Source organism: Opisthocomus hoazin, chromosome 1, assembly GCF_030867145.1.
Source record: "Opisthocomus hoazin isolate bOpiHoa1 chromosome 1, bOpiHoa1.hap1, whole genome shotgun sequence".
NCBI lineage: Eukaryota > Metazoa > Chordata > Aves > Opisthocomiformes > Opisthocomidae > Opisthocomus > Opisthocomus hoazin.
The window spans coordinates 144,790,907-144,814,628 of record NC_134414.1 but is presented as its reverse complement, the minus strand read 5'-3'; the positions used below and the strand labels follow the sequence as shown (position 1 = coordinate 144,814,628).

Sequence of the window (23,722 nt, the reverse complement as noted above, 5' to 3'; positions counted from 1 at the left end):
CTAAAGCTGAATCTACAGCAGTGGGAATGTTAGTGGCAGGAGCAGTGTTGTGTTGCTAGATGCGTTTTGGCTCTGAATGGAAAGGTACAAAGTTAGAGTAACAACTCCCAGGTCTTGTCACCCTCCTTGTGAAGCTAAAAGCTGTGTGAAATAAATCCTCAAATCAAACCTGTTTTTTTTAAAAAAAAAAAAAGTGTAATGGCTATAAAAGCGTGAATGTTTCAATTAAAGCTAATGAGTGCAATTTCTCACTTTCCTGTGCTTTTCTTTGTTTTTCAGCTCATGGGGCATTCTGAATGGGACCACAAACGAGGATCCAGAGGCTCACAGGTCAGTTACTCAGTATTTTGTGTTTGGTTTTGGCTTTTTGTAAGTTTAAGGTATTCAAGCAAATTTTTCAGCTGAGATTGCGAAGTTGTTCATTTTATTAATATTTGCAAGGTCAAATCAATGGAAAAAAGCATAAAACTGTGACAGCTTTCGTTAATATAATTTTTGAGCTGTGATGCAAACAGTTGATCCAAACAGAGCTGAGTCATGCAACAGAAAGTTTCTTTCAGTAGCAGAAAGATGGACTGGATGTATGAAGAAAGCTGTTTTTACTCAGCTGTCTCCATCAGGTTATCAAAGGAATGCAATTTCAAATAATGTGTGTATGTTTTGGTGTTTTTTAAACCTGACAAACTTGTAAAACTTTGGTGGCCCGTTCACCTTGTTCAGTAATAAAGGGCTTAGTGGTGTTAGAACTGTGTGGGGAGGTGCAGGAATGCCATGTGTAGCTACTGGTTTGCTCTTGACACATCATTGAAAGGAAGTTATGCGAGTAGTATTAATGGCATCATGCTGATACATTTTTAAATTATCTGTAGAATTACAGTTTCTGCAAAGGAGACATTGGCACCGATATCGATGTTCAGGAATTTTCCTGCTTGGGTAGATCAGTCTTTCCCATCTGGTGTTGAAATTATGTAAATACATTATTGGGGCTCTGATATTTTGGAACTGCTTTTTCTTCAGGTGAAGGATTTTTATATGAATATGAGCATCTATGTCTAAATGTATAATAAACAGACTCTGCTGCTGTGGAGCTACATGTTTGCAACCTTAATCTCAGTAGCATAGTTCCTAGCCTAACCTTGTTAATGTCTCTTGCAAAAATCACTAGAGTACCTGCCTTCTTAATGAGAACATACCATGTGTTAATCAGGAAGCTACTACTTTTTTTAATAGACAAGATTTACTATTTTTAATGCAAAATTAATTTACTAAGTTATGGGGGTTTGCCCTTATGATTGCAGCATTCAAAATTTTTTTCTGAAGTTTTCCAAGCTTCTGTCTTGCATCTCATTTCAAAACCATCTTGAAATTTCCTGGAAATTCAGTATTTCATTAAACAGTTTAAGATGGGTTGCAGATTTTATTTTTTCAGGTAACAGTCTGTCATTTCAAAAAGATATAAAAACAGAAAGCAAGCTAGTTTTCAGTGGAACCAGGGATTTCGGAAATCAGGGAAATCCTATCCGGTAAGGTGAGACCTGTTCAGTACATAATCTCTCCTGCCTCATCTGATGTGCTAGTTGATCATGTTGTGTTCTTCTGGTCCAAAGAGTGGAAGGTAAATTGGACTCCTCTGAACTGCTGTTGAGAGGAGGGCAGTCACTTGAAGGACTCTTAAAGTGACTTAGACTTCTTAAACTTTTTTAGCATTATTGCAAATCTTCATCTAATTTTTGTATGCATGTGAAAATATGGGTAGTCTATGCCCTACAGTCCTAATGCTTTGCCTATGGCAGCAAAATATTTGGAGACTGCTGACTGGAGTGCATGTGAAGTCTGTGCTGGTGTTGCAGCAGAGATGGAGGCCTAAGTCCTGTGTGAGTCCTCATGCCCAATTCATCCTGTTGGCCATGTGCCTCCATGCTTGAAGGATTTTTTTGTTGTCAGCTACACACTTTTGAAGGTTTACAGATAGCCAGTGAGAAATGTTAGAGAAAGGGATTTATACGGAAGGTAAGTGGTATCAATCTGGCCCAGACAGATTTTCAATTAAAAGGTAAGATGGATCAAGTTGACTATCAAAACCATATCTTGCTGCAGGAAATTAGACTTGGGCTGTTTAATAGATCCCTTCTGAGTTTTCTGAAAAAGTGAACTCACAGGATGAAATAGCTGCCAGAGAATTCTTTAATTATTTGTTCTCATGAGGCTACGGTTTCTTCTAAGGAGAGTTCCAGAGAAATTAATGTATTGCCTGGTTTCTCTTTTTCACTCCTGAGAATAAGGAGGACTTGCATGGCATGGCCGGATTTCAAAGGAAGGGATCTCATGGGCAGTAACTCAGTTGCTGCAAATGCCCATCTGTATGGAGTGCAAGTAAAGCCATTTGCTGGGTACTGTTAGGGAAGGTTGTACATGGGCAAAATGAGATAACTGGTTACTAAACATGTAGATGAAGTTCTCTTGAGTTTCAGTAGGGGCTGAGGAGGAGATAATTATGAGGAGATTAACTCTATATAAATTTAAAAATTTTCTCTGTCTTTCGGTTTTGTTCCTTCCTTGTGTGGTGTTTTTAGATACTCCACCATCATTTCATATTTAAAAAAAGAAAAGAGGACGAGGAGAAGTTCAGTGCAATTCTCTGCAGGTCAGCCTGCAGTCATTTGAACCTTTCCTAAAGGATAGTGTTGAATTCTTAAAAACTTTATTGTAGAAAACTCTATATCAGATTTTCATGTAGACTATTGCTGATTATTTTTCTTCTTATGCAGAATGTCTTTTAATTATTTTTTTTTTTGGACAAAATAAGCAAAAATACTTCACCCCTGGGAGTGCATTCCTTCAAAACAGGATAAAATCTGCATACATAGGGTTTCCTTGACAAAGCAGTGAGGTGTTTCCTTCTAAATCCGTCTAAAAAGAAGTGCATAGTTTTAATCCATTTCATTCTGTAGGCACTCATTTATTTCATTTGTGCTGTGTATAGGTGTTCTGCAAAGCTTCTAGAAACCTAATTGTGGTAAATCTTGGAAGAACCTTATAAAACTAACAATCGATACGTACCACTGGGAAAAGAAAATAACCCAAGCTCTCTGATACCATGTGGTATCCTAGTGCCCAGTCACAAGAAGCAAGGAAGAAAAGTTTCCTTAGGGGGAAGAAAATAAGCCTCAGTTATTCGGCTGTAGTGTCAGACTCTTTCTTTTCCATGGCTCTGAAAACCGTCTTTGATAGGAATAGTGTTAAACCTAATTTAACTAGTTCCTTGAAAGGTTAGGAGACATTTAGGAGGTTCTGATTTTTGCCTGTAGTATAAAAGACCTATTTTATCCTTTAGTGATTCTGTTGCATTGTTGCCAATTTGTGTCCTTAACAAATGTACACTTTGTAAAACAAGATCTTGCTTCAAAATTAAGATGATTAATCTGTTAGGTATACTTCTTCAAATCTTACGGATCAGGTGTTTAAAGATGGACTAGCAGTTGCCTGCAGGATCTATCTTGGGGTTGCTTATGGTGTTTCCGTGGGTCTGCAGGGCTTTCTTCCAGCAGAGAAATGGGACTTGGGAGGAGAGGTCTTTCCTGGCCAGCGGTAGCCTGCGCTGCTCGGGCAAGCAGTGAGAGGGAAGGAAGGTGTTTAGGCTTGTGATATTGGGAGCCATGTTATTAGTCTTTCATGATCTTTTATTTCTTGGGGAGTAAAGTGAAGAAAGTGGCAAGGTAGATCTTAGGAAGCCACCTGCATGTGTGAATGTTAGCAACGTCATGTGTGAGAGAAGGAAGTGGAACCACTGGTTTACCATAATATAAAACTAATACCCATGTATAAACTCATAAAATTATTCTACCCAGAGTCATTAAACAATACTCCAATTCTGTTAAGATTTTCTGAAGAGCTAGTAGGTTTTCCATGTTATATGCTGAAACATGAGAGGAAGCTACTAGAGTGCATGTCGTACTTCTTAATGACCCACCTGGAAAATACGTTCCTTTTCTGCATGTGGAAGTCAAAGTTATGTAGTTACAGGTGGTGATAGATATCAAATTAAATAAACCGAGGCTTATGGGAGTTTCTGTTTGGAGGAGTTTGTCTCCTGATAAGCATCTGCAATTCAATAGAATGTAAATGGGACAGGTAAAAAGCTGTCTTTACAATACTTAACTTGCTCCTGACTTCCACACCAACACCGCACTCACTTTTTTATGGATTGCACATGCATATGTATACATGTATATTGTAGGATTCCTTTTCGTTTCAAATAATTATACTATTAAGGTTGCTGTAATTAGACTGAATTATAGGTTCCCTTACAAAGAGCAAGGAGTTGCTTGCTACCTACTTCTTTTTTTTCCTTCTTTTTTTGATCTCTGAAGATAACACTTCCTGCTGTAAGTGCTTCACGCAGAGAACTTACTCTCTGGATTTGAAATCACGCAGAAAGTGCAAACTGAATTTCATTATGTTCATGCTTAGTTTTTAAAATTAATACAGGTTAGGATTTAGGCACAAAACTTGAGTTCCAAGTTAAAGAAATGCCTAAACGTTTAGGAATGTTTACCCCACCTAAAGAAATCTCTCTTGCTCAAATATACACATGCAGTCTGTAAAGCCACATCATCTCACTCATGTGAGGTTAAAATATTCATACCCATGCTAATACCAGCACATACTACAAGAAAATGTCACTAGCAGAATTCATCCTTGGCATATTATCCTTCTGCAGAATAAATATGCAAAGTGTATTTTAATTACTCTACTAAAACATAATACTTGATACTTCTGAAATATTGCAGGTAGGACCGATGGCACGCTTTGTGCGCACGTTTTTACAAGGGACCTTGAATGTGTGGGAGTTGTTTGTTGCTCTGTCATCAAGCCTTGTTTGGCTTGCTGAAGATGTAGGCGTAGCCCCGGGAGTCAGTGGAATCGAGCGATCGTTTCTCCAACGTTATAAAAGGATGATAATCGGGAGAGAAACACAGAGGTCCAGTGTTTTTAATTCTCTTTAAATATAAAAGCTCTCAATTATATATCTGAGGTGCTGCATTTTACCCCTCCAGTTCCTAAGCAACAGCTATTTTCAGATTGAGTGCGTCTGGTGTTGTCTACCTACTTCATGCTTTTGCGAGGTAATTCGTCAGTGAAAGCTGGGCTTTTCACTACCTCGCACGATTCCCTTTGTTGTGGTACTGTAAGGAGACGGATGCGTTAGAGAAACGGGAGAAGCTTGGGTCTAACCGGTCTCAACCTTGCGGCTTGCAAAAACTTCTGTACATCAGAGAGCTCTGCCGTCTACAGCAATGGAGCACCGGGGTCCGAAATAAGGTTCTTCACACTGGTTTGGGAGCAGCCTTTTTCTCGAGTGTGGAAAATCCTCTAGAGCAGATTGAAAATCATGAGCCGGAAATCTCTGTACTTGCTGAAGCGTAGATGGGAGTCGATTCCCGCTGCTGACCAGGTACTGTGCTCTGGTGCATCTGTTGTGTCACTGTCTTCCCTGGCAATGCCACTGGAAAGAGATTTACGATGATTTAACGGTGGTGGTTGGGATCCTCTGCGTACAGTGAGAACCAGCTGAGCGTTACTTGTCCTTTCCTTGATGAATGGTGCAAAGTGTTGGTAAAGCCGATTTTGCAAGAGCGTGTGCTTGTGAATGCGGAGGTGCCATGACAGCCCACTAATGCAGACTCCTTTAATGGACAGAATCTCCTGTGTCAGAAATGAGACTTTTCTAAAGGCTTAAGAGTGTTTTAAACCGAGTGGCTAAGGAAAAGCATAGTCTACTGCTGATGGGTTCCTCAGTGCATGTCTTTGTTGCATTTCATATTTTACATGTATGTATACATGTATGAAATCACTGGTTACAAGTAGATGTAATGCATTGGCAGAACTTCAGCTTTGTCAGCATCATCGTGGGTTGATGCATCATTTCAAGTATGTGAACAAGGATGAGAGTAAAGCAGATGTAATTGATGTAGAGCAGATGTAATGTAAAAAATGTGGGATGCTGTTTGTAGGAGGCATTGTCCCTGTAAGTAGGACTAAGATGTGATGAATGGGAGTACGGTTCATACATTTCCTATTTCTTGCTCCAGGCACTCCAGGCTTCTGTGAAATTTTTTTTAATATCTTACTTGGGATATAAAGACACTGAAAGAAATAATTCTAGAAATAATATTGAAAGGAGAGTGGAGATAGGAGCTTACTACATGTTCCAACTCTGCTTTCTGTTTATTAAGTGGTTGAGTATGAAGGGACACCTTTATCAATGAAAAAGAGGTAATTCGGGAGAAAATTCTCGACAGAAAGCAGGGTAGACTACAGAAATACTTCCCAGTTTTTGTGAAGGATCCTCCTGTACCCTTTTCATTGAGGGGGGAAGGGAAGGGCAGATTACATGCCATGTTTTATAGAGTTGTAGATTTTAAAGCCAAATTGGGCCACTGTGAACATGTAGAGATCTCAGGCATGTTACTAGTCAAAAAATACCATCCTGTCACATCAGATCTGTGTTTACTGGTTAGATAAGAATATGCCTCTTAAATATATCCACCCTTAATTTAAAGGCTTCAGGTGAATAACAGTCCACCATATTCTCTGAAAATGTTGTCTTTTTTTAACATAATGTCTTCTTGTTTGACTTTTTATAAATCTTCCACCAGTTCAATCAGAAATTCTGAAGTCTTCTGGTGGAAGAGGGGTAAATAAATGCTCTGTTATGAAATAAGCCATTTGTCATCTTGTTTCTGTTAAGAAGATGTAGAGATACTAACGTCGTTTCAAAGGAAAGCTGTATTTCAGCCTCACCTTTCCAGTGTTTCCTTTTGCTTTTAATCACTCTAACCCTGATGTTGCATGACATCATACTGTGTTCTTGAGTGTTTCAGGCTGATCATGTTCACCTAGTTATCATATAAAAATAACAGCTCTGCCTTTTGGTGCAAATGAATTATTTAGACCTTAAAAGGATGCACTAGCTTACTATGTTCCAGGCTAACCTTGACAAAATGTTATATTTTGATAGGTAAGTAGTAACATTGTAACATTGTTATTTCTCTATTCAGAGCAGATGAAAGACATTTATGTTAGCAAATGACAAAACCTCTCCAAACTGATTTACTTTATTACCACTTTTTTTTTTTTTTTTTTTTAGACTAAAGGAAGGAAATAAAATGGAATTCTGAAAGCAGGTTTTTGGGCTTGATCTTGTTTCTGGTTTAAAATAGTATGGCAGATTGGACTTGATGTGGGAACTGTGAGTCCACAGTGAAGTCTGATACTCTATTTGAACATACTTTGTATCTTTTAAAAGGTGATATTTATTCCTCATCTTGCATACTTTACATCAAATCAAATGAAACCCAAAACTGTAAGTAGGCTGAGAAGCAGGGGTAGAGGAAAAAACAAGAGTAGTTATGATGGCTATAGACAATGTTGTTAGGGGTATTTTGGGTTAGGGATTTTTTTTGGGGGGGACGTGTTGTGTAATTTTATTTTTGATCTTATGAGCATCATTTATGCTCACAGACACTACATCGCAGAAGTCTCCATGGTTTCTGGGGTCTGGTATTACACGGAATTTTTGTTTGGTTGTTGGCTTTTTGTGTGTGTGAAAGAGTGAGGAAAGTGGGTTTGAGTGTGAACCCTGAATTAGATCTTTTTGGTTTCGGTTGATGAGAAACGTCTTGCCTAGCTATACATTTTTATATGTGGGAGAGCCTGATCCTGTGGGTGCTTTGCATGGGTAAATTTAAGCAAAATGTTAATGGAATATGTTATGTATTAGCCTCTATTCAATAAACTGTAGTATTAGTGCTTGAATCTTGAATGACTTAATATCTCTCAGTAATTTCAGAAAAAACTACCTTTGTAGATCTAAGGAAAGATTTTATGAATGCTTTTCTTTCTTGTCCATCAGTGGTTTGGATTGCCTGAAAGTTTTTCCTGAAGTTTCATTACAGGTTTTGGGGGAAATTCTCTGTTGGTTTTATTTGGTGTATGTGCCTGAGGATTTTGTTTCTTGGACTGATCCTAACTTTTTATCCCTGATAGCTACAACTAAGAATGATTCCACTGAATGGAGATGCATTTAAAATACTGTGGTAACCAAATGAGCCGAAGGTTATGAGGTGTTAAATATTTGCTGTAAGCATGTTGAGTATTTCCCTCTGCCTGAAATTCCCTGTAGATTTCATGAGCTGTAGTCTTTGAGGGTTAGTTATGTTCAATACCAGTCCTAAGACAGGAAAAAACTTCACACATTAGCCCATGATGTAAAATTTTAGTCATTTCATTGATGACTGTGAGTTTAAAAACAGGAACTAGATTCATCCAACAACCGAACAGCCAAATAACCCAATAATTGATACACCGATTTATGTAGCTATGGTTTGTTCAAAGGAATGTACTGTGAAGGTAAACAAATGCATCAGTAATATTGCTGTAGCTAGAAATTCATGCTTATAGCAGTATAAGTAATGGTAATGCTTTCTGCATTATGAGTCACCAGTTCAGACTTTGCTGGATTTATGTAAATCCCATGAAGTGATGCCTCTCTTACCTGCCAGTGATTTACAGCACAGCTATGCCAAAGGCTGTTTGCATGTACGGTGCAATATCCTGTTCCTTACCATCTGATCCGGTAGGTAGGAGGAACTCCCACAGCCTACAACCTGTGCAGGGTGCTAAACAGTGAATAAGCTGATCCAAATATGACTTGAGTCATAACTCCGTGAAATGATAAATCCAGGGATTTTACGAGAGTTTGATATAACATTACATCATGCAGCCACCATATTTTCAGTGTGTTCATGTATGAAGTAATTCTTATGGATTAAAGCTGCTGTAAAGAAATGGAAGAGGTTCGTTTTGTGAGAATTGGGAACTGTGTTTTCACTTTGCTTTTTTTTTTTTCTTAATTAATGTCTCACTCGGCCACAGACCTTTTTGCTAGTTGCATCTTGCCTTTCTGCTCAGAATGGTCCTCACTTATAAACCCTGCACATCCATGAGGATGGATACATCAGATCTGATATCTTTATGCTGGAGCTCCTGTGCTTTATTTTTCTCTCAGCTGTCTATTAAATTCAGACTTCTCGTTACTGCTGTCCAGCTGCCCCTGTATCCAGCAGCCTGACAGCAGTATGGCACTGGTGATTGTCTTCGGCAGCACCCAGCTTTCCTGGGAACTTCATGCTGAGGAAGCAGGAGCCTCTACAAGGCAGCAGTTCTTGCATCTCAACAGCAGCTCATCTCTCGCCCCATCTTCGCATTAGGAAGGCCCATGGGAAATACATGCCTGAAGCAGAGTTCCTGCTGGGACACATCACAGCACTGATCCTTGTATCTAACCCAGTCCCTCTTCTTACAACTGCAAAGAGTTTAAAAAAAAAAATGCTTCCTGTTAAATATGTTTTTGTGGTTTTCCACAGTTATTCATTGTTAACAAAACCTTACATTATCCTTGCGTTCAGCAGACAAGTTTTCACAGTCCTAGTGGCAGAGCAGAGATTTGTGGACTTTGGGATGTTATGAGAAAGAGGTCTCGTGAGGGTTGTGGGTTGGTTGGAATATGGAGCTGGGGCTGGGGGAGAAGAGTTGCTTTTGCACAGCAAGAAAGGTGCAGAAAGCTGAGATTGGGATTAAGAAATTATCTATAAAATATTTTTTTGCTTTCTAATATAGCAAATGAATGATGTAATGCAGAAAGCTGTCTCGAAGAAATAATCTGCATCAGATTTGGCGTTGCTTCTCTTAGAAGTGAGGAGTTGAGCCACAGGCACTAACTGTGACTGTGGGCCTGTTTCTCTTTGTCTCCCAGGCTTCTACCCTGCTGCTCTAACAAACGTGTGGGAGGGGAACGGAGTGGTAATGAGCTTGGCACCTGAGAGAGACCACTCTTGCTTGCCGATGTACCACCACTGCTCAGGAGATGACCAGAGAGGTTCTGCAGGTAGTCAGGGTTGTCAGGATGTGCATTGAGGACAGGGAGCAAATGTTTCCGAAGTACAACAGACACCAGTTCATTTCAGAAGGATCAACACCAGAAATATGCTTGTCGTCTTGAATGACTTTGGCCAGGCAAGAGCTGGGATGGGGAATTTCAGTGCTGTACATGCTTCTGTGCTGGCAAATGGCAATAAAATGTCCATATTGATTCACAAGAGCCTGCAGTGGGATAGAGAAATTGCAGTTAGTGTTAATGTAGAGCTGTAAGAGCTAGAAGCTGGCAGGACAAAACACAGGGTATGTCATACTGGCAGTTGTGACAGCAATGATGCAGGCAAACCTCTTGCAACCTTCCATATCCATCACTTGTAGGATGGAGAAAAACCTATTAAGTGGTGTCAGCCACTCTGCGAATCATCTCCTCTGTCAACTTCTCTATCCCAGCATGGTTGGCAGTAGGACTGGAGTGGATTAGAAGCTTGACAATGACAGCCCTCTTCTTTAAGACCTGGTCACTCTGTCATCTCAATATTCTTCAGAGCTAAGCAGGAGCTCAACACAGATTTCAAGAAATATTGCCTTTCTTCTTGGAAATCTTTCTCTACCATTAATCGTCCCAGATTCGTAGTGCAAGTCCTGCCGCTAGTCAGGCAGTCAAGTGGTGTGAAATAGAACAGAAGCTTGCTGATGATACTCAGATTGTGTTTTGCTTTATTAATGAGAAAGTTCCAGTTCAGGAAGGTTGCAATTTGTAGGATCGTAGCCATGCTGCAGTTCAGTGCAGTTAGGAAAAGGAATCAGCACTGAAATGCAAACGACAGTCTGAAATCGTATCCTGGTGAAGTGATTCCTTGAAGCAGCATGGTAAGAGAATAAGCAGTCAGGCACTGCGACATTTGAGTTAGTATTTTGAAAAGCAGAGATAGTGGAAGAAGCTGATATGCTGTCTTTTTTTTTCCCAAGCATTGCCTTAGACTGGAGAGTGCATGTCCACTGCTGTGGTGCAGATATAGATTGATTGAATTGAATTGAATTGAGAGGATGAGATTGTGAACTGTCATCATGTGGAGCAGAGGAAGCAGGTCTTTTTCTGTTTTGGGTGACCGAATTCCTGAAATACCCCTTAATCTCCATGCATTGCTCTCATCACCACAGTGTGTCTTTCTGGCCCAGCAGTTTTCATAATTTTTTTCATTTCTTTTCAGATCCTGTTTTTCATACAATGTAAGTTTACTGGCTACAACTTGTAGTTCTCAATTGCTTCTTTATAAATTCCTTTGAAGTAGTTCAGAGGCTTATGGCTTTTGTGTTAAAAAACGTCGGTTCAGAGGTTTTGTTCATGTGCACTTTTTTTAGTTTTCTAGTTGCAGACTGTTACGAAAAATGCTTAGGGCATCAGTTACACTTGTTTGTTGGGTTTAGGGGAATTTGAAATGTGTTGGCACCTGACAGTTAAAGTACTGGTTACCTTTCATTACCCACAGAGAAACTTGTAGACTTCAAGAGAGCTTAGTCTGCTGAAATTCAAGTCCTCTGTTTTAGCACAAGCTAAAGCTATCTGCAGGTTTTCAGATTTCAAAATCTTCACATTGCCAGAATTTGGGCATCCATATGGCAATCTCTGAAACAAAAACTACATGGAGAGTGTTCCAAGTCCAGAGTGGTGCATCTCATAGAGGTTAGTAGTTAGTGATGAGTAAAATGGTGTCCCTTAGACTTCTGGAAATGGCTATGCTGGATAAAATTTCCCGAACACAGGCTAACAGTTGCAAGGGGAAACGTCAGCACAAATGTTTAAAGTTCAGCAAAAGTATAAGCAACTGAAGACAGGGTCTTATGAAGGGAAGCGATGGCCAGTGTAATAATGGGCAATACAGCTATCTTCCTTGTAATGAAAAAAATCCCCACGTTAAAATTACATAGCACTGTGGCTTTTGTGATGATAAAAGACTAGATTTTGGCTCCTCGCAGCTAGTAAAAACGGAGAGTTGTGCCACAAGGTGTTCTTTTATTTCAAGTAACATCTTAAATTTCACTTATTGCATAGGTGTGTTTCAGGTTTTTGACATCTTCCCAAGCAAATCGTTGAACACAATCATTATAAATTTTTGGCTTCTTGTTTTCAGAGATGAACCCAATTACGGAATGAGCATGATTAATGTACTTAGTTTTTTACAGAGCAGGGGTTATGCCTCGTCTTCAGCCAGGGTGCTTCCACTGGTGTGTTAACAGTAGATGTGGGCTGCTCTAACTCTCCTTACAGAGTTTCCACAATGCCGTTAGTGTCAGAAGATGTCTTCGGTAATGAGGACAGAATTAACTGATTTATTTCACTCTATAATGGAAACTTTGGTTTAAAAGAATTTTTATTAATACACTTTTAATATTTTTTCCCCTGTGCTTTGTGCCCATACTGGGGAAGACATGTATGCTGCAATTGCTGCTCTCTGGGATAGTTTTAAAGAATAAATAAGTGAAAGTATTTCCTATTGTTCCTTCCTTACAAGAACACATGCTGAATGCTCTAGTAGCTTATTTTATGAGTTTCCCAGTGGAAAAGCTCACAGCTGATCAGCTCTGTTCTCAACAGCAGATGTTCTTTTTTTGCTTGACTTTAGTAGTGAGCCATAATTTTGTTCTATGTCTGATGGATCAGTGTTCAAAATTTCAAAATGAATTATTGGAGCAGCCTCCTGAGATTTTTGAATAAGCCAGAGCTGGAGTAAATCTTAAAGTCTAGTTATAAAAAAGAAAATTTGACATTGGGTTGGATTTTACACATCAAAGGCTCGTTGTATAATGGGTCTGCATTGCTCAATTTTCAATTCCTGAATAAACTTGAATGTTACAAGAGCAGTATGAACTCTTGCAGTCCATAAAGGAAGTCTGGAGATTATCAGACCTGAATCTAGAGTTCATAATTATTGAGTTATTGGGCTTTATGCAGGACTAAAAAAGCTACTTGTTATTGTGAATAGCCAAGCCCCTCGAGGAGAGGTAGAGGCAGCAGTTATTGAACTGCAAAAAAAAGTAAAAAAAAATAAATTCAGCATGAAAAAGGTATCTTTATTAATGACCTGGGTGATGGATAGAGTGCACCGTCAGCAAATTTGCAAATGATACGGAACTGGGAGGAGTGGCTGCTACACCAGGTGGTTGTGCTGCCATTTAGAGGCAGGCTAGAGAAATGGGTCTAGAGGACTCTTATGAAGGTCCACAGAGGGAAATACAAAGTCCTCCCCCAGCTGAGGAGAAATAACTGCAGGCACCAGTACAGACGAGGGACTGACTGGCTGGGGAGCACCTTGGCAGAGAAGAACCTTGGGGCTCCTGGTGGACGCCAAATCAAACATAAGCCAGCAATATATCTTTCTGGGAAAGCAAGCCAACAATATCCTGGACTGCACTGGGCAGAGCATTGCCCACAGCTTGAGAGAGGTGATCCTTCTCCTCAACTCAGCACTGGTGAGGCACTCCTGGAGTGCTGGGTACAGGTCTGTGCTCCCCAGTACAAGAGAGACAGAGAAATACTGGAGTGTGTCCAACAAAGGACCACAAAGGTGATTAAGGGACTGGAGCATCTGTCATATGAGGAGAGGCTGAGAGAGCTGGGACTTTTCGGCCTAGAAGAGAGAAGTTTCAGGGGGATCTTATCAATGTTTATGAATACCTGATAGGAGAAAGTAAAGGAGATGGAGCCAGGCTCTTTCCAGTGGTGTCCAGTGACTAGACAATAGGCAATGGGTACAAACTGAAGTGCAGGAATTCCCATTTGAAAATAAGAAATAACTTGTGCACTGTGAGGGTGACCGAGTGCTGGCACAGGTTACGCAGAGAGGTTGTGGAGCCTTCATCCCTGGAGATACTCAAAACCCAACTGGATACAGTCCTGAGCAACCATCTTTAGCTGACACTGCTTCGATCAGGGGAGTTGGACTGGATGATCTCCAGAGGTCCTGTCCTACCCTCAACCCCTCTGTGGTTCTGCGTCCTGTGTCGTTGTGAAGATAGGCTTCCATGGGGCACTGTTTTTTCCCCTAAACTGCTGGAAGTTTTTTTTCACTAAATTTAGCAGCTCAGAGCTGTGATGGGGTGCATTAGTACTACCAGATACTTGTCTCTGCTAATATTCACATGTTTGCTGGTAAGCAGAATTGCCAAGAAGGTCCTTCTTCTATGACACTTGCAAGTCATAATGCATTAACTAGTGCCCTTCTTGTTTCCAGATGATGCTGGTAAAAGGGATGGAAAACGTCCAGAGAGAAGGGGAATAGAATCTTTTGCTACTAATTCTTTTCAGCTCACAGGATGAGTTAGAGAAGCAGTGTTAGTGATCCTGTGCTGCTTGTTGAGATGTGGGAGTAGAAGGTGAGCTGGTAGAGTTGTAAAGACTCATCCTCTCTATATTTCAGCCCCATCCAGTAGCTGGAAGACAGGTGGCAGTAGCAGATGTTTGCCTTCTCGTTTCCCCTACACCTCGGCCCACAGGCACACAAAAATTGGGAGGAGGGAAAAAAAAGGGTAGATGGAGAAGGGGAGCCAGAAAAAAGTCTTTCCAAGCAGAGCTGGAGTTTTATTAAAAACTGGCTACCAAGGTAGTGATTTAAAACATGTAATCCCTTTTCAGACTACATGGATAGTGTTTTGGTAGAAACTCAGATAACCTTTCTGTTTCCAGTAACTTTGCTTCTGAAGCACATTTTTCAGAAAAGGAGAAAATGTCACTTATTAATACCGTGTATTATTCTTCTGGTATCTGACAGACAAACAATTTGAAGTTTTCTGTCGTGTACAGTTTTGAACTTTCGTAGGCTGTTCTCACATATGTGCCCTCAGCTTCAGAGTAAACCCCACACAGACAGCATTTTCAGTTTTCACATCCAGGATAGGGGGACCTGAATCTTCAAAGCTAGGTGACGGATGTGATAGAAATACGGAATGGCAATAAGCTTTTTGTGTGTCAAATTATCATAGACCAATTTTTATAGGTGTCTAAAAATAGTAACTCTCTGCATATAGAGATTGTGTTTTAGGACTCCTGGAGGGTTTTATGTGCTTGCTTCTTTTAAATTAACAGTTGGAGTTGAGTGAACAATCTGCAAATAATTATTTTATGTAAAGTTCTTCATTAAGATGCAGAAAAGGAAGGGGGGGGGGGTAGCTGACAAGAGAAGCTGCAGTAGTACTTTCTATTCCTTACAACTCTGTAGGGTGTGGAAGTGATTAACAGATGAAGTCCATGATTAGGATCTTAAAGGATCCTTGTTGCCTTTGAGACAGTGCTGTCTCAGAATGGTGATTGTTACTGGGATTTTGATGTGGTTGCATTCTCATCACAGAAACAGCTCCTGGACAAAATCACACTGTAGTTTTTGACTCATTTGTGTCCATATAGTTGTTAAATGTGTGATTGTACATGTGGTTTCTCTGTGTAGATGCCACCTCCTCTCTTACAAACAGAGACTAGCTTTCTTTTTTGAGCTATGATTAATACTAGCATCTATGATGGGGTACAGCTTGATGTTGATGGAGAAGCAACACAAGGTACAGTGTCTCCTTCGTCCAAGGACACAGTGCAGATGGACAGTGGTACATCAGCATCTCGGTTGTGATAACTGCCCCAACATGCTTAGGCTATAACAGAAAAGGGCACGCTGTGCAATGTACATTTTTTACTGAGGAACAAGTAGAGCATGGAAGAGGAGGAAAAGTAGAAGTTGAAATGGAGGTACCTTAAGAGGGGTGGGAATCAGTAAGGCATGCTGTCTTGTCCTGTACCAGACACACTTTCTGGAGTAAATCTCATAATCTCTTGATGTGGAGTAATCCCATTGGCTTTGGGACTGCATAGACAGCACTTTTCTTTCAAGATTGTGATGCCCCTTCTCCACCCCTCCCCAACACAGAGTCTTAGATTTGGGAAGAAGAAACTGGAAAAGTTATGCAACTGGGCAGTGGATTCCTGAGATGCTCAAGGTCCTAGGGATGTGCTATTTTTGTTGCTGCAGGCATTTAAAAAAAATGTACTTCCAACATTTTGTTTTGGAATTATTGCTGGAGTTCTGAAGTCCAGGAATTTTTAGCACGTCTTCACCATGGGAGCAGAAAGAAACAAATCCAAGATATTTTAACATGGCACACATAGTTCTGTTGTTGCCAAAGGGAAGTGCTCCACTTAAATGTCAAGACAATGTTAGCAGCAGCTGACTTGTGAGAAGTGATCTGGTGATCCCAGTCCAGTTTCTAATGATCAACTGTCTTTCACTGAAAACTCTACCTCAGTCTTTCAGTGCTTCGGAGGTATTTATTGTGTAATGGATATATAACCTGCACTCTGCTCCTTTTTTCAAGTCAGGCTTTTCAGAGTCGTTGTAGTAGGATAGATGAACCTTCCTTTGTCAACATCTCTTTTGTGTGCTCTAAAGGAACCACCTGAGGTGGCAATCATATAAAGGCGCAGCATAATTTCTGGGTCAGACTTTTCTTCTGGTGAGATTTGGAAGCGCACCTCCTCTTTCTCTTTAATTAGAAATTGGTGTCTCTTGATCTCAGCGGCCTTTGCTAGGAGATAAATAAGCAGTAGTATTTTAACTGGTATGATTCTTCATGTTTTGGCACTTGATCTCATTTGGAGTACTTTTCTCTGTTGTCCTCTCACTTGCCTGATCATTCCTCCCAGTATGAAGCTAACCAGTTAGAACTTGTCCCAGTCATATCCCCTGCCATGTTGGAGCAACACTGATGACATCAAAGGACCTTTTTGGCTGTTAACATGAAACTGGAATTTAACTTAGTCTTGTCTGTAAGTTTTTCACAGTGCTGTAAAATCTTCATAGAATCATAGAATGGTTTGGGTTGGAAGAGACCTTACAGATCATTGAGTTCCAACCCCCCTGCCATGGGCAGAGACTCCTCCCACGAGACCAGATTGCTCAAAGCCCCACTCAGCCTGGCCTTGAACACTTCCAGGGAGGGGGCATCCACAACTTCTCTGGGCATCCTCTTCCAGTGCCTCATCACTCTCCCAGTAAAGAATTTCTTTCTTATACCTAGTCTAAATCTACCCTCTTTCGGCTTGAAGCCATTACCTCTTGTCCTGTCACTACACACCCTTGTGAAAACTCCCTCTCCATCCTTCCTGTAGGCTTCCTTTAGGTACCGAAAGGCTGCTGTAAGGTCTCCCCGCAGCCTTCTCTTCCGCAGGCTGAACAGCCCCAACTCTCTCAGCCTTTTCTCATAGGAGAGGTGTTCCAGCCCTCTGATCATTTTTGTGGCCCTCTTCTGGACCCACTCCAGCAGGTCTATGTCTTTCCTGTGCCAAGGGCTCCAGAGTTGGATGCAGTACTCCAGGTGGGGTCTCACGAGAGCGGAGTAGAGGGGCAGAATCACCCCCCTTGACCTGCTGACCATGCTTTTTTTGATACAGACCAGGATTCATTTGGCCTTTTGGGCTGTGAGCGCACATTGCCAGGTCATGTTGAGCTCCTCTCATCAATCAGCACCCCCAGGTCCTTCTCCTCAGGGCTGCTCTCAATCCATTCTTCACCCAGCCTGTATTTGTGCTTGGGATTGCCCCAACCCATGTGCAGGACCTTGCACTTCGCCTTGTTGAACTCCATGAGGTTCGCACAGGCCCACCTCTCAAGCCTGTCAAGGTCCCTGTGAATGGCATGACTTTCCTCCAGAGTGCTGACCGCACCACACAGCTTGGTGTCATCGGCGAGCTTGCTGAGGGTGCACTGAACCCACTGTCCGTGTTGCTGACTAAGATGTCCAGCAGCTCTGGTCCCAATACCAAACCTTGAGGAATGCCATTCGTCACTGGTCTCCACCTGGATATCAAGCCATTGACCGCAATTCTTTGAGTGCAACCATGCAGCCAATTCGTTTTCCACTGAGTTGTCCATCCATCAAATCCATCTCTTTCCAAGTTAGAGACAAGGATGTTGTGCAGTACAGTGACAAATGCTTTGCTCAGGTCCAGGTAGATGACATCAGTTGCTGTTCCCTTATCCACCAACACAGTAACCCTGTTGTAGAAGGCCACCAAATTTGTCAGGCACGATTTGCCCTTAGTGAAGCCATGCTGGCTGTCACCAGTCACCTCCTTATTTTCTGTGTGCCTTAGAGTAGTTTCCAGAAGGATCTGCTCCGTGATCTTTTATGCATATTGATCCTGTGCCTGTTTTAAATGCCATTTTTTAGCTCAGTAATACATGATTGTTATTTTCCAGACGTTACTTCAGGGACCCTAGCTTGACTACTTCTCCCATTCAACTGTAATGCCTGCCCGGTCCTTTGTGAAAATTGCCGTGTACTACTGACATCCGAGACATACATTTTCAGCTGCCCAGAATGCATGTCAGCACTTACTGACTTTTCTCCACCTCAGTATTTGATGATATTCTTCTGTATGCTTAATTTACTGTATTAGGGCCTGTATCCCTTTTTTTTCCTTCAGAAAAGTTCAAATGCCTCTTTACTTTTTGATTCATCAGAAGCCTAATATAGAGACCTCAGATCTATGCTTCCTTTTAATTCCCTTCTAGATTCTTCTCAGGCCTCCTTTGTATCATTGTTGTCTCTATGTAGGCCCTTGAATCCAAGCAAAGTTGCCTTAACCTCACCAACGTTTTTTTCCTTTTTGCAACATTTCTAATACGGAACTTTTCCCATCCACAAAATGCAGTCTGGATGCTTGGTATTTAAACCTTAATCCCTGCAATGTCCATTGCTTTGATCATTGAAAAATGACTTTTTCAGTTAAAGACAAAACCTTCAAATTGTTCTTCTTATTCCTGTGCATCTGTTACTCCTTCTAACGATTTGATCTGCTCTCATCAGAGCCTACCTAAACTTTTCAGTTTTTATCCTGTATCTAAACTCTTTCACTGTGCCATTTGACAGTAACCCAACCTAGTGACTCTCTCTAAACCAGGAAAACAAAAGATGACTCTTTCAAACTTCTTCAGAACTTCATTTCTACTGATCGCTAGTATTTGTTGGGTTTTTTCTGTTCAGAACGTTTTTCATTTTTATGCTGTTACATTTTATAAGCCAAATCCTATGACCTTTATAATGCTACAGCACCTGTTATCTTACGTGAGAATATTGATAATTTACAGAATAAAAATTTGCTTTAGTAGTACTATAACTTGTTATTTTTTTTACTCAAGTGACAGAAAATGCCCATCTTTGCAATAGTACTTTCACAGAAATATCGTAACAGATGATGTGACCATTTTTTTACTGTTTTCTGCATTTTTTTGGCTTGCCACCCAGAGAAATGAATTTGGCATTGCTATTTCAGTTTATGAAAATACATTCTTTGTCTATTTCATGTAATTTGACTTTATTTTATTTGCCTCCTTTCCATTAAAAAGTCACTAACCAGTGAATATTTATTTCATTTTATTATATAATGATTCATTAATGAAGGTGAGCTAATTAAAAGTACGTGGGGGGGGATGCAGTTATAAATAGGAGTAGGTGGCGAAAACTGTGAAAATCCAAGGTAGGCTTGCCACTGTGCTGAGGGGGATGGAATAGGCTGCCCCGTGCGTCGTGTGCTCTGGGTACCTTAGTGGGGTGTAACCTGATTTCTCGATTCCTGGCAGCCGGAAACACTGCTCAGTGAGAACTGCCATCCAGGTAATGCCTTAATTTGTTATGTCTGTGTGAGGATATTATATTAACATCAAGGGAGATCTTTGCATAAATGAGAGAAAGTGACTCACTGCCTTCTACTTTTTGTCACCATCTAGAATATGGTCGGTAGTGATGTATCCAGATTTCTTTTGTGCACTGAGTATGCGGTGGGGGTGGGAAGGATACTGGGGGGATAGTGGCCCAGTTTGTGGGTTTCTGCTGCCACTGGGACGCCGGAGCACTTGCTGTGTATTCAGTTTTCAAAATGAAACTTGGCAGAAAACTGCCCTGTCCTGTGTCAGTGAATTCGTCTCTTCAGCTGCTGTTGCTGCACACAGCTCTGTCTGCCGGGCTCCGTAGTTGTCAGAAGGCTTGTCAATTATTTAACGTGTATCAGCATGTTGTGAGACCTTGACATCACCATTTGCCTAATATTGTCCACTTCATGACTTTGTGGTTGAAGTTTTGAGGCCACATGCAGCACTCTTGTTGGTTCTCTCCTGTACTAGCTTTCCTGCTGCAAGAGGCAGGATTTTGTCCATGCTCCGTGTTTGATGCATACAGAAGAAAGAAATAGGAGGGAGTTAGCAGTGTTTACATTTGAGTTAATGAGCAAGGACAATTCTGATGCTGCTTCATGCTAGCAAGAGAACACTATGTAATCCTTCCATAAAGGTCATCAAGCTCTACCCTACAGTTACTTCACCCCCACTCCCGCCAATTCTCCTCTGGTGGGAAGGAACAGGCTTCTGATTACTTACTTATATTTCAGCACAGGAAAGACATGGACCTGTTGGAGCGGGTCCAGAGGAGGGCCACAAATATGATCCAAGGGCTGGAACACCTCTCCTATGAGGAAAGGCTGAGAGAGTTGGGGCTGTTCAGCCTGGGGAAGAGAAGGCTGCGGGGAGACCTTGTTGCAGCCTTTCGGTAGCTGAGGGGGGCCTACAAGAGAGCTGAAGAGGGGCTTTGTACAAGGGCATGGAGCAATAGGACAAGGGGTAATGGCTTCACACAGAAAAATGGTAGATTTAGGTTAGATACAAGAAAGAAATTCTTCACTCTGAGGGTGGTGAGGCACTGGCACAGGTTGCCCAGAGAAGCTGTGGATGCCCCCTCCCTGGCAGTGTTCAAGGCCAGGTTGGATGGGGCTTTGAGCAATCTGGTCTGGTGGGAGGTGTCCCTGCCCATGGCAGGGGGGTTGGAACTCAATGATCTGTAAGGTCCCTTCCAACCCAAACTGTTCTATAATTCTATGCAGATTATAGTCCACCTAGGTATCTGGTTAAAGGAAAGAATATAAATCAAGTATAAATTGTATTTTTTAATACTCTTGTAGAGCAGAAGCCATTTAGTTCAACTTCAGAGCATAAAGTTTTTCCTCTATGTGGTGTTCCAGGAGACGTCTCATCTGTGCCTTGTTCAATGACATAAAACTTCGCTGCATCTAGCGAAAAGGCTTTTTCTGCTTTACCTAAGTATTATGTTTTCTTTTTGTGACCACATTGCGCCATTGTCTTGTATTTGTTCTTGAGCTGAATAGTAAACATGATCTTGACCATCTAAAATGGAGAAACTTTGAATTTGGGATGATGGAAAGCTCTTACTGCTAGTCCCTGGGAGTACAGCCTCTAGCTGCACTACTGAATTGTGTCCATTTCTGTCACTCCACCCCTCATCCAGGTTTTCGTTACGATGTCCCAGTTGTCTGTTGTGTGGGCAGTGTCTTCAAACGCTGTCGTCAGCACGTGTGGTTTGCTGACTGTACTTCTTGTGAAGTCTCACTGATAAAAATATTAATTATGATCCTTCCTAAGAGTGACGTGGCCTCTGAGAAGTTAAAAAAATTATCTCTCTTCAGTCTACACTGACACATCCGCATAGGTGATGCCTCAGAATTTCTGTCACTAATTTCCGCAGCAGCAGCAGCCAGATTTCCCATCTGATGTAGGCAACAGAAGCACCACACCTGTGAAAAAACAGCGTGTGTGATGTCAGCAGGGAAGAGGACAGGGTTGACATGGACGCTGGGTCTGTCTCTGCTGTCTGGAAGACTGTAGTGGTGGAAGCAAATGTCATGCAGCTGCTCACGGGTTAAGTTCTTCAGGGACAAACGCTAGAAATGTACGGTCCAACCTGGCAGGTTAACCTGCCGTTTGTGGTGTGTGTGATCAGCAAAGAGCAAGGCAGAGATTGAACAAAATGTATTTAGTGAATAATTTGTAGAATATATGAATGGTGAAGGGTGATAGTGGACATTTTAAGAACAAGAACTCTTAAATTATGAGAGAGCAATATATATATATATATATGATAATAAGCAAACAGAAAAGGGATATGAAGTTGGAAAAAACTGCAAAAGAAGGCAGTGTTGTGCTTGCCATGTTCACATTTTGTAATTTGATTGCAGAGAAAAAGGGAGCAGGAAGAATCCCAGTCCTAGAGAGCAAGAACTGAGTTTGCATCGCCTTTTCCCCAAAAAAAGTTGTGTTTCATTTAGCTATGTGAAAAAATAGTTGAAGAAAAAGGCAGGATGTATTCCATCTTGCACAAGGGGACAGAAAAACAGAAGCCTTCTCCAAGGCAAATAGCCATAGGAGATGGAGCAAATTGCCAGTGATCTCTCTCTCTCACCTGGGTTACCTGATATATTGGAGCAGTTATAGAGGAACCTAGTGCTTAAATGCAATCAAGAATTGCATTTTATAGGTTTCTTTTTCTTATTACAACTTTGGTGTCAGCCTTGTAGTCAGGAACTTACCCTGATGCTTTGCTAAGATGCGCTTTGTTTTCTCTATCTAGTGTTTGAAGGGAAGGCAGGTGACACTTTCAAGCCTCAGCCGGTGAATTGCACAAGTGATAACTGCAGTCGAGTAACTGTACTGCCTTGAAACCCAAAACAAGTTGAGAACCTGTGTTAGGAAGTGTTTCCCACCAAGCTCTGTGTGTTGGTTTGGGAGCTGGTGATGGCAGATGCAAAGTCCTCCTTCTGGCAGACATTCTCCACGGCATTTCTGGCAGAGGCTCAGCAAGAGAGTGACAGCACTTATACCAGTGATGTCAGATGACCTCGTAGCGTAACAGCCCGTAAACATATACTTTACATGTCTAAGAAAGGGTGTTAGATCTCAGCCCTTTCTCAGATGCGTGGGTTAACAGATATTGTGGGACAAATCTGGCAGTTCAGTGCCGCTTTTCTTCTGCTCTGCTGTCAAGCTGGACTTTCTTCACATTTGCAGGTTTTGTGAATAATGTTTAAATAATATATTTTCCGTAGGTGTATGGATGGACCATATATGTAGGCATGTGGGAGGGATGTGGGTGTGTGCCGCATTGAAAAAGCCATCTTACATAATGCAAAAAAAAATAATTTAAAACATGAGAAAACGTGTCAAATCTTTGTTACAAAAAGCTTATTACTGTTGTTTATTATTTGGATGTGATATATCAGACAAATCTGGTCTGGAGGACCAATTACAGCATTTATCATGCTGGTTTGTTTAGTTCCAGGAGCGGCCATGGAGAAAGCAGAAGCAGCATCTGTGCAGACCCTGTACTTTCAGCTCTGGAAATTACTTCCTTACCATGAAACATGTCTGCACTGCAGGATTTTAAAACAAGTTCTTACTTGTTTGTTCCCTGATAATCACTCGTGTGAAATGCAGATAGGTCTGCAGCTCCAGGTCTTCTGGCTCTCCGGCTAGTCTCATGACTCCTGGCTTAGAAAAAAATTTAAAAATCATTAATCTCAGAAAACTCCTAAACTAAGTGATTCGTTTTCTCTTGATTGAAACATTTTATTCTCTTTTAGAAGGCAAGGCAGAAAGTAGTAACCCTAGGAGAGAACAACAGTTTCTTTTTGGAGCAAGGAGTGAGTACTGATGAAGGAGAGCAGCTAGGCAGAGCTTGTAGTATGAATGTAATCATTTAGGTTTAGATGGCTTGCAATTACAGCTTAACCTGAATGTGTTGCTCTGCAGGCAGAAAATTAAACCTAATTAGTCAGTAATTTATGTTTCACATCCCATATACACCCTAATTCTCTAATCCCTATCACTACTGTAAATCCACTAAGAATCAGCTGGACAACAGAGGGTAGGGGTGGGCTGGCCAGGCCAGGTAACTACCG

General features: G+C 41.2%; 1 protein-coding gene across 2 annotated transcripts in view; it reads left to right on the top strand.

Moving 5' to 3' along the window:
* Positions 1-23,722, top strand: part of PDE3A (phosphodiesterase 3A) — a 270,081-nt gene that overhangs the window by 165,453 nt on the left and 80,906 nt on the right. Inside the window, exon 2 of one of the 2 annotated variants that reach the window (XM_075440114.1) lies at positions 280-330. In XM_075440114.1, the coding sequence (XP_075296229.1) occupies positions 280-330 (51 nt within the window). Of the gene's footprint in view, positions 1-279; positions 331-4,973; positions 5,456-23,722 lie in introns of those variants that run through there. The other variant, XM_075440122.1, reaches the window with a different exon arrangement.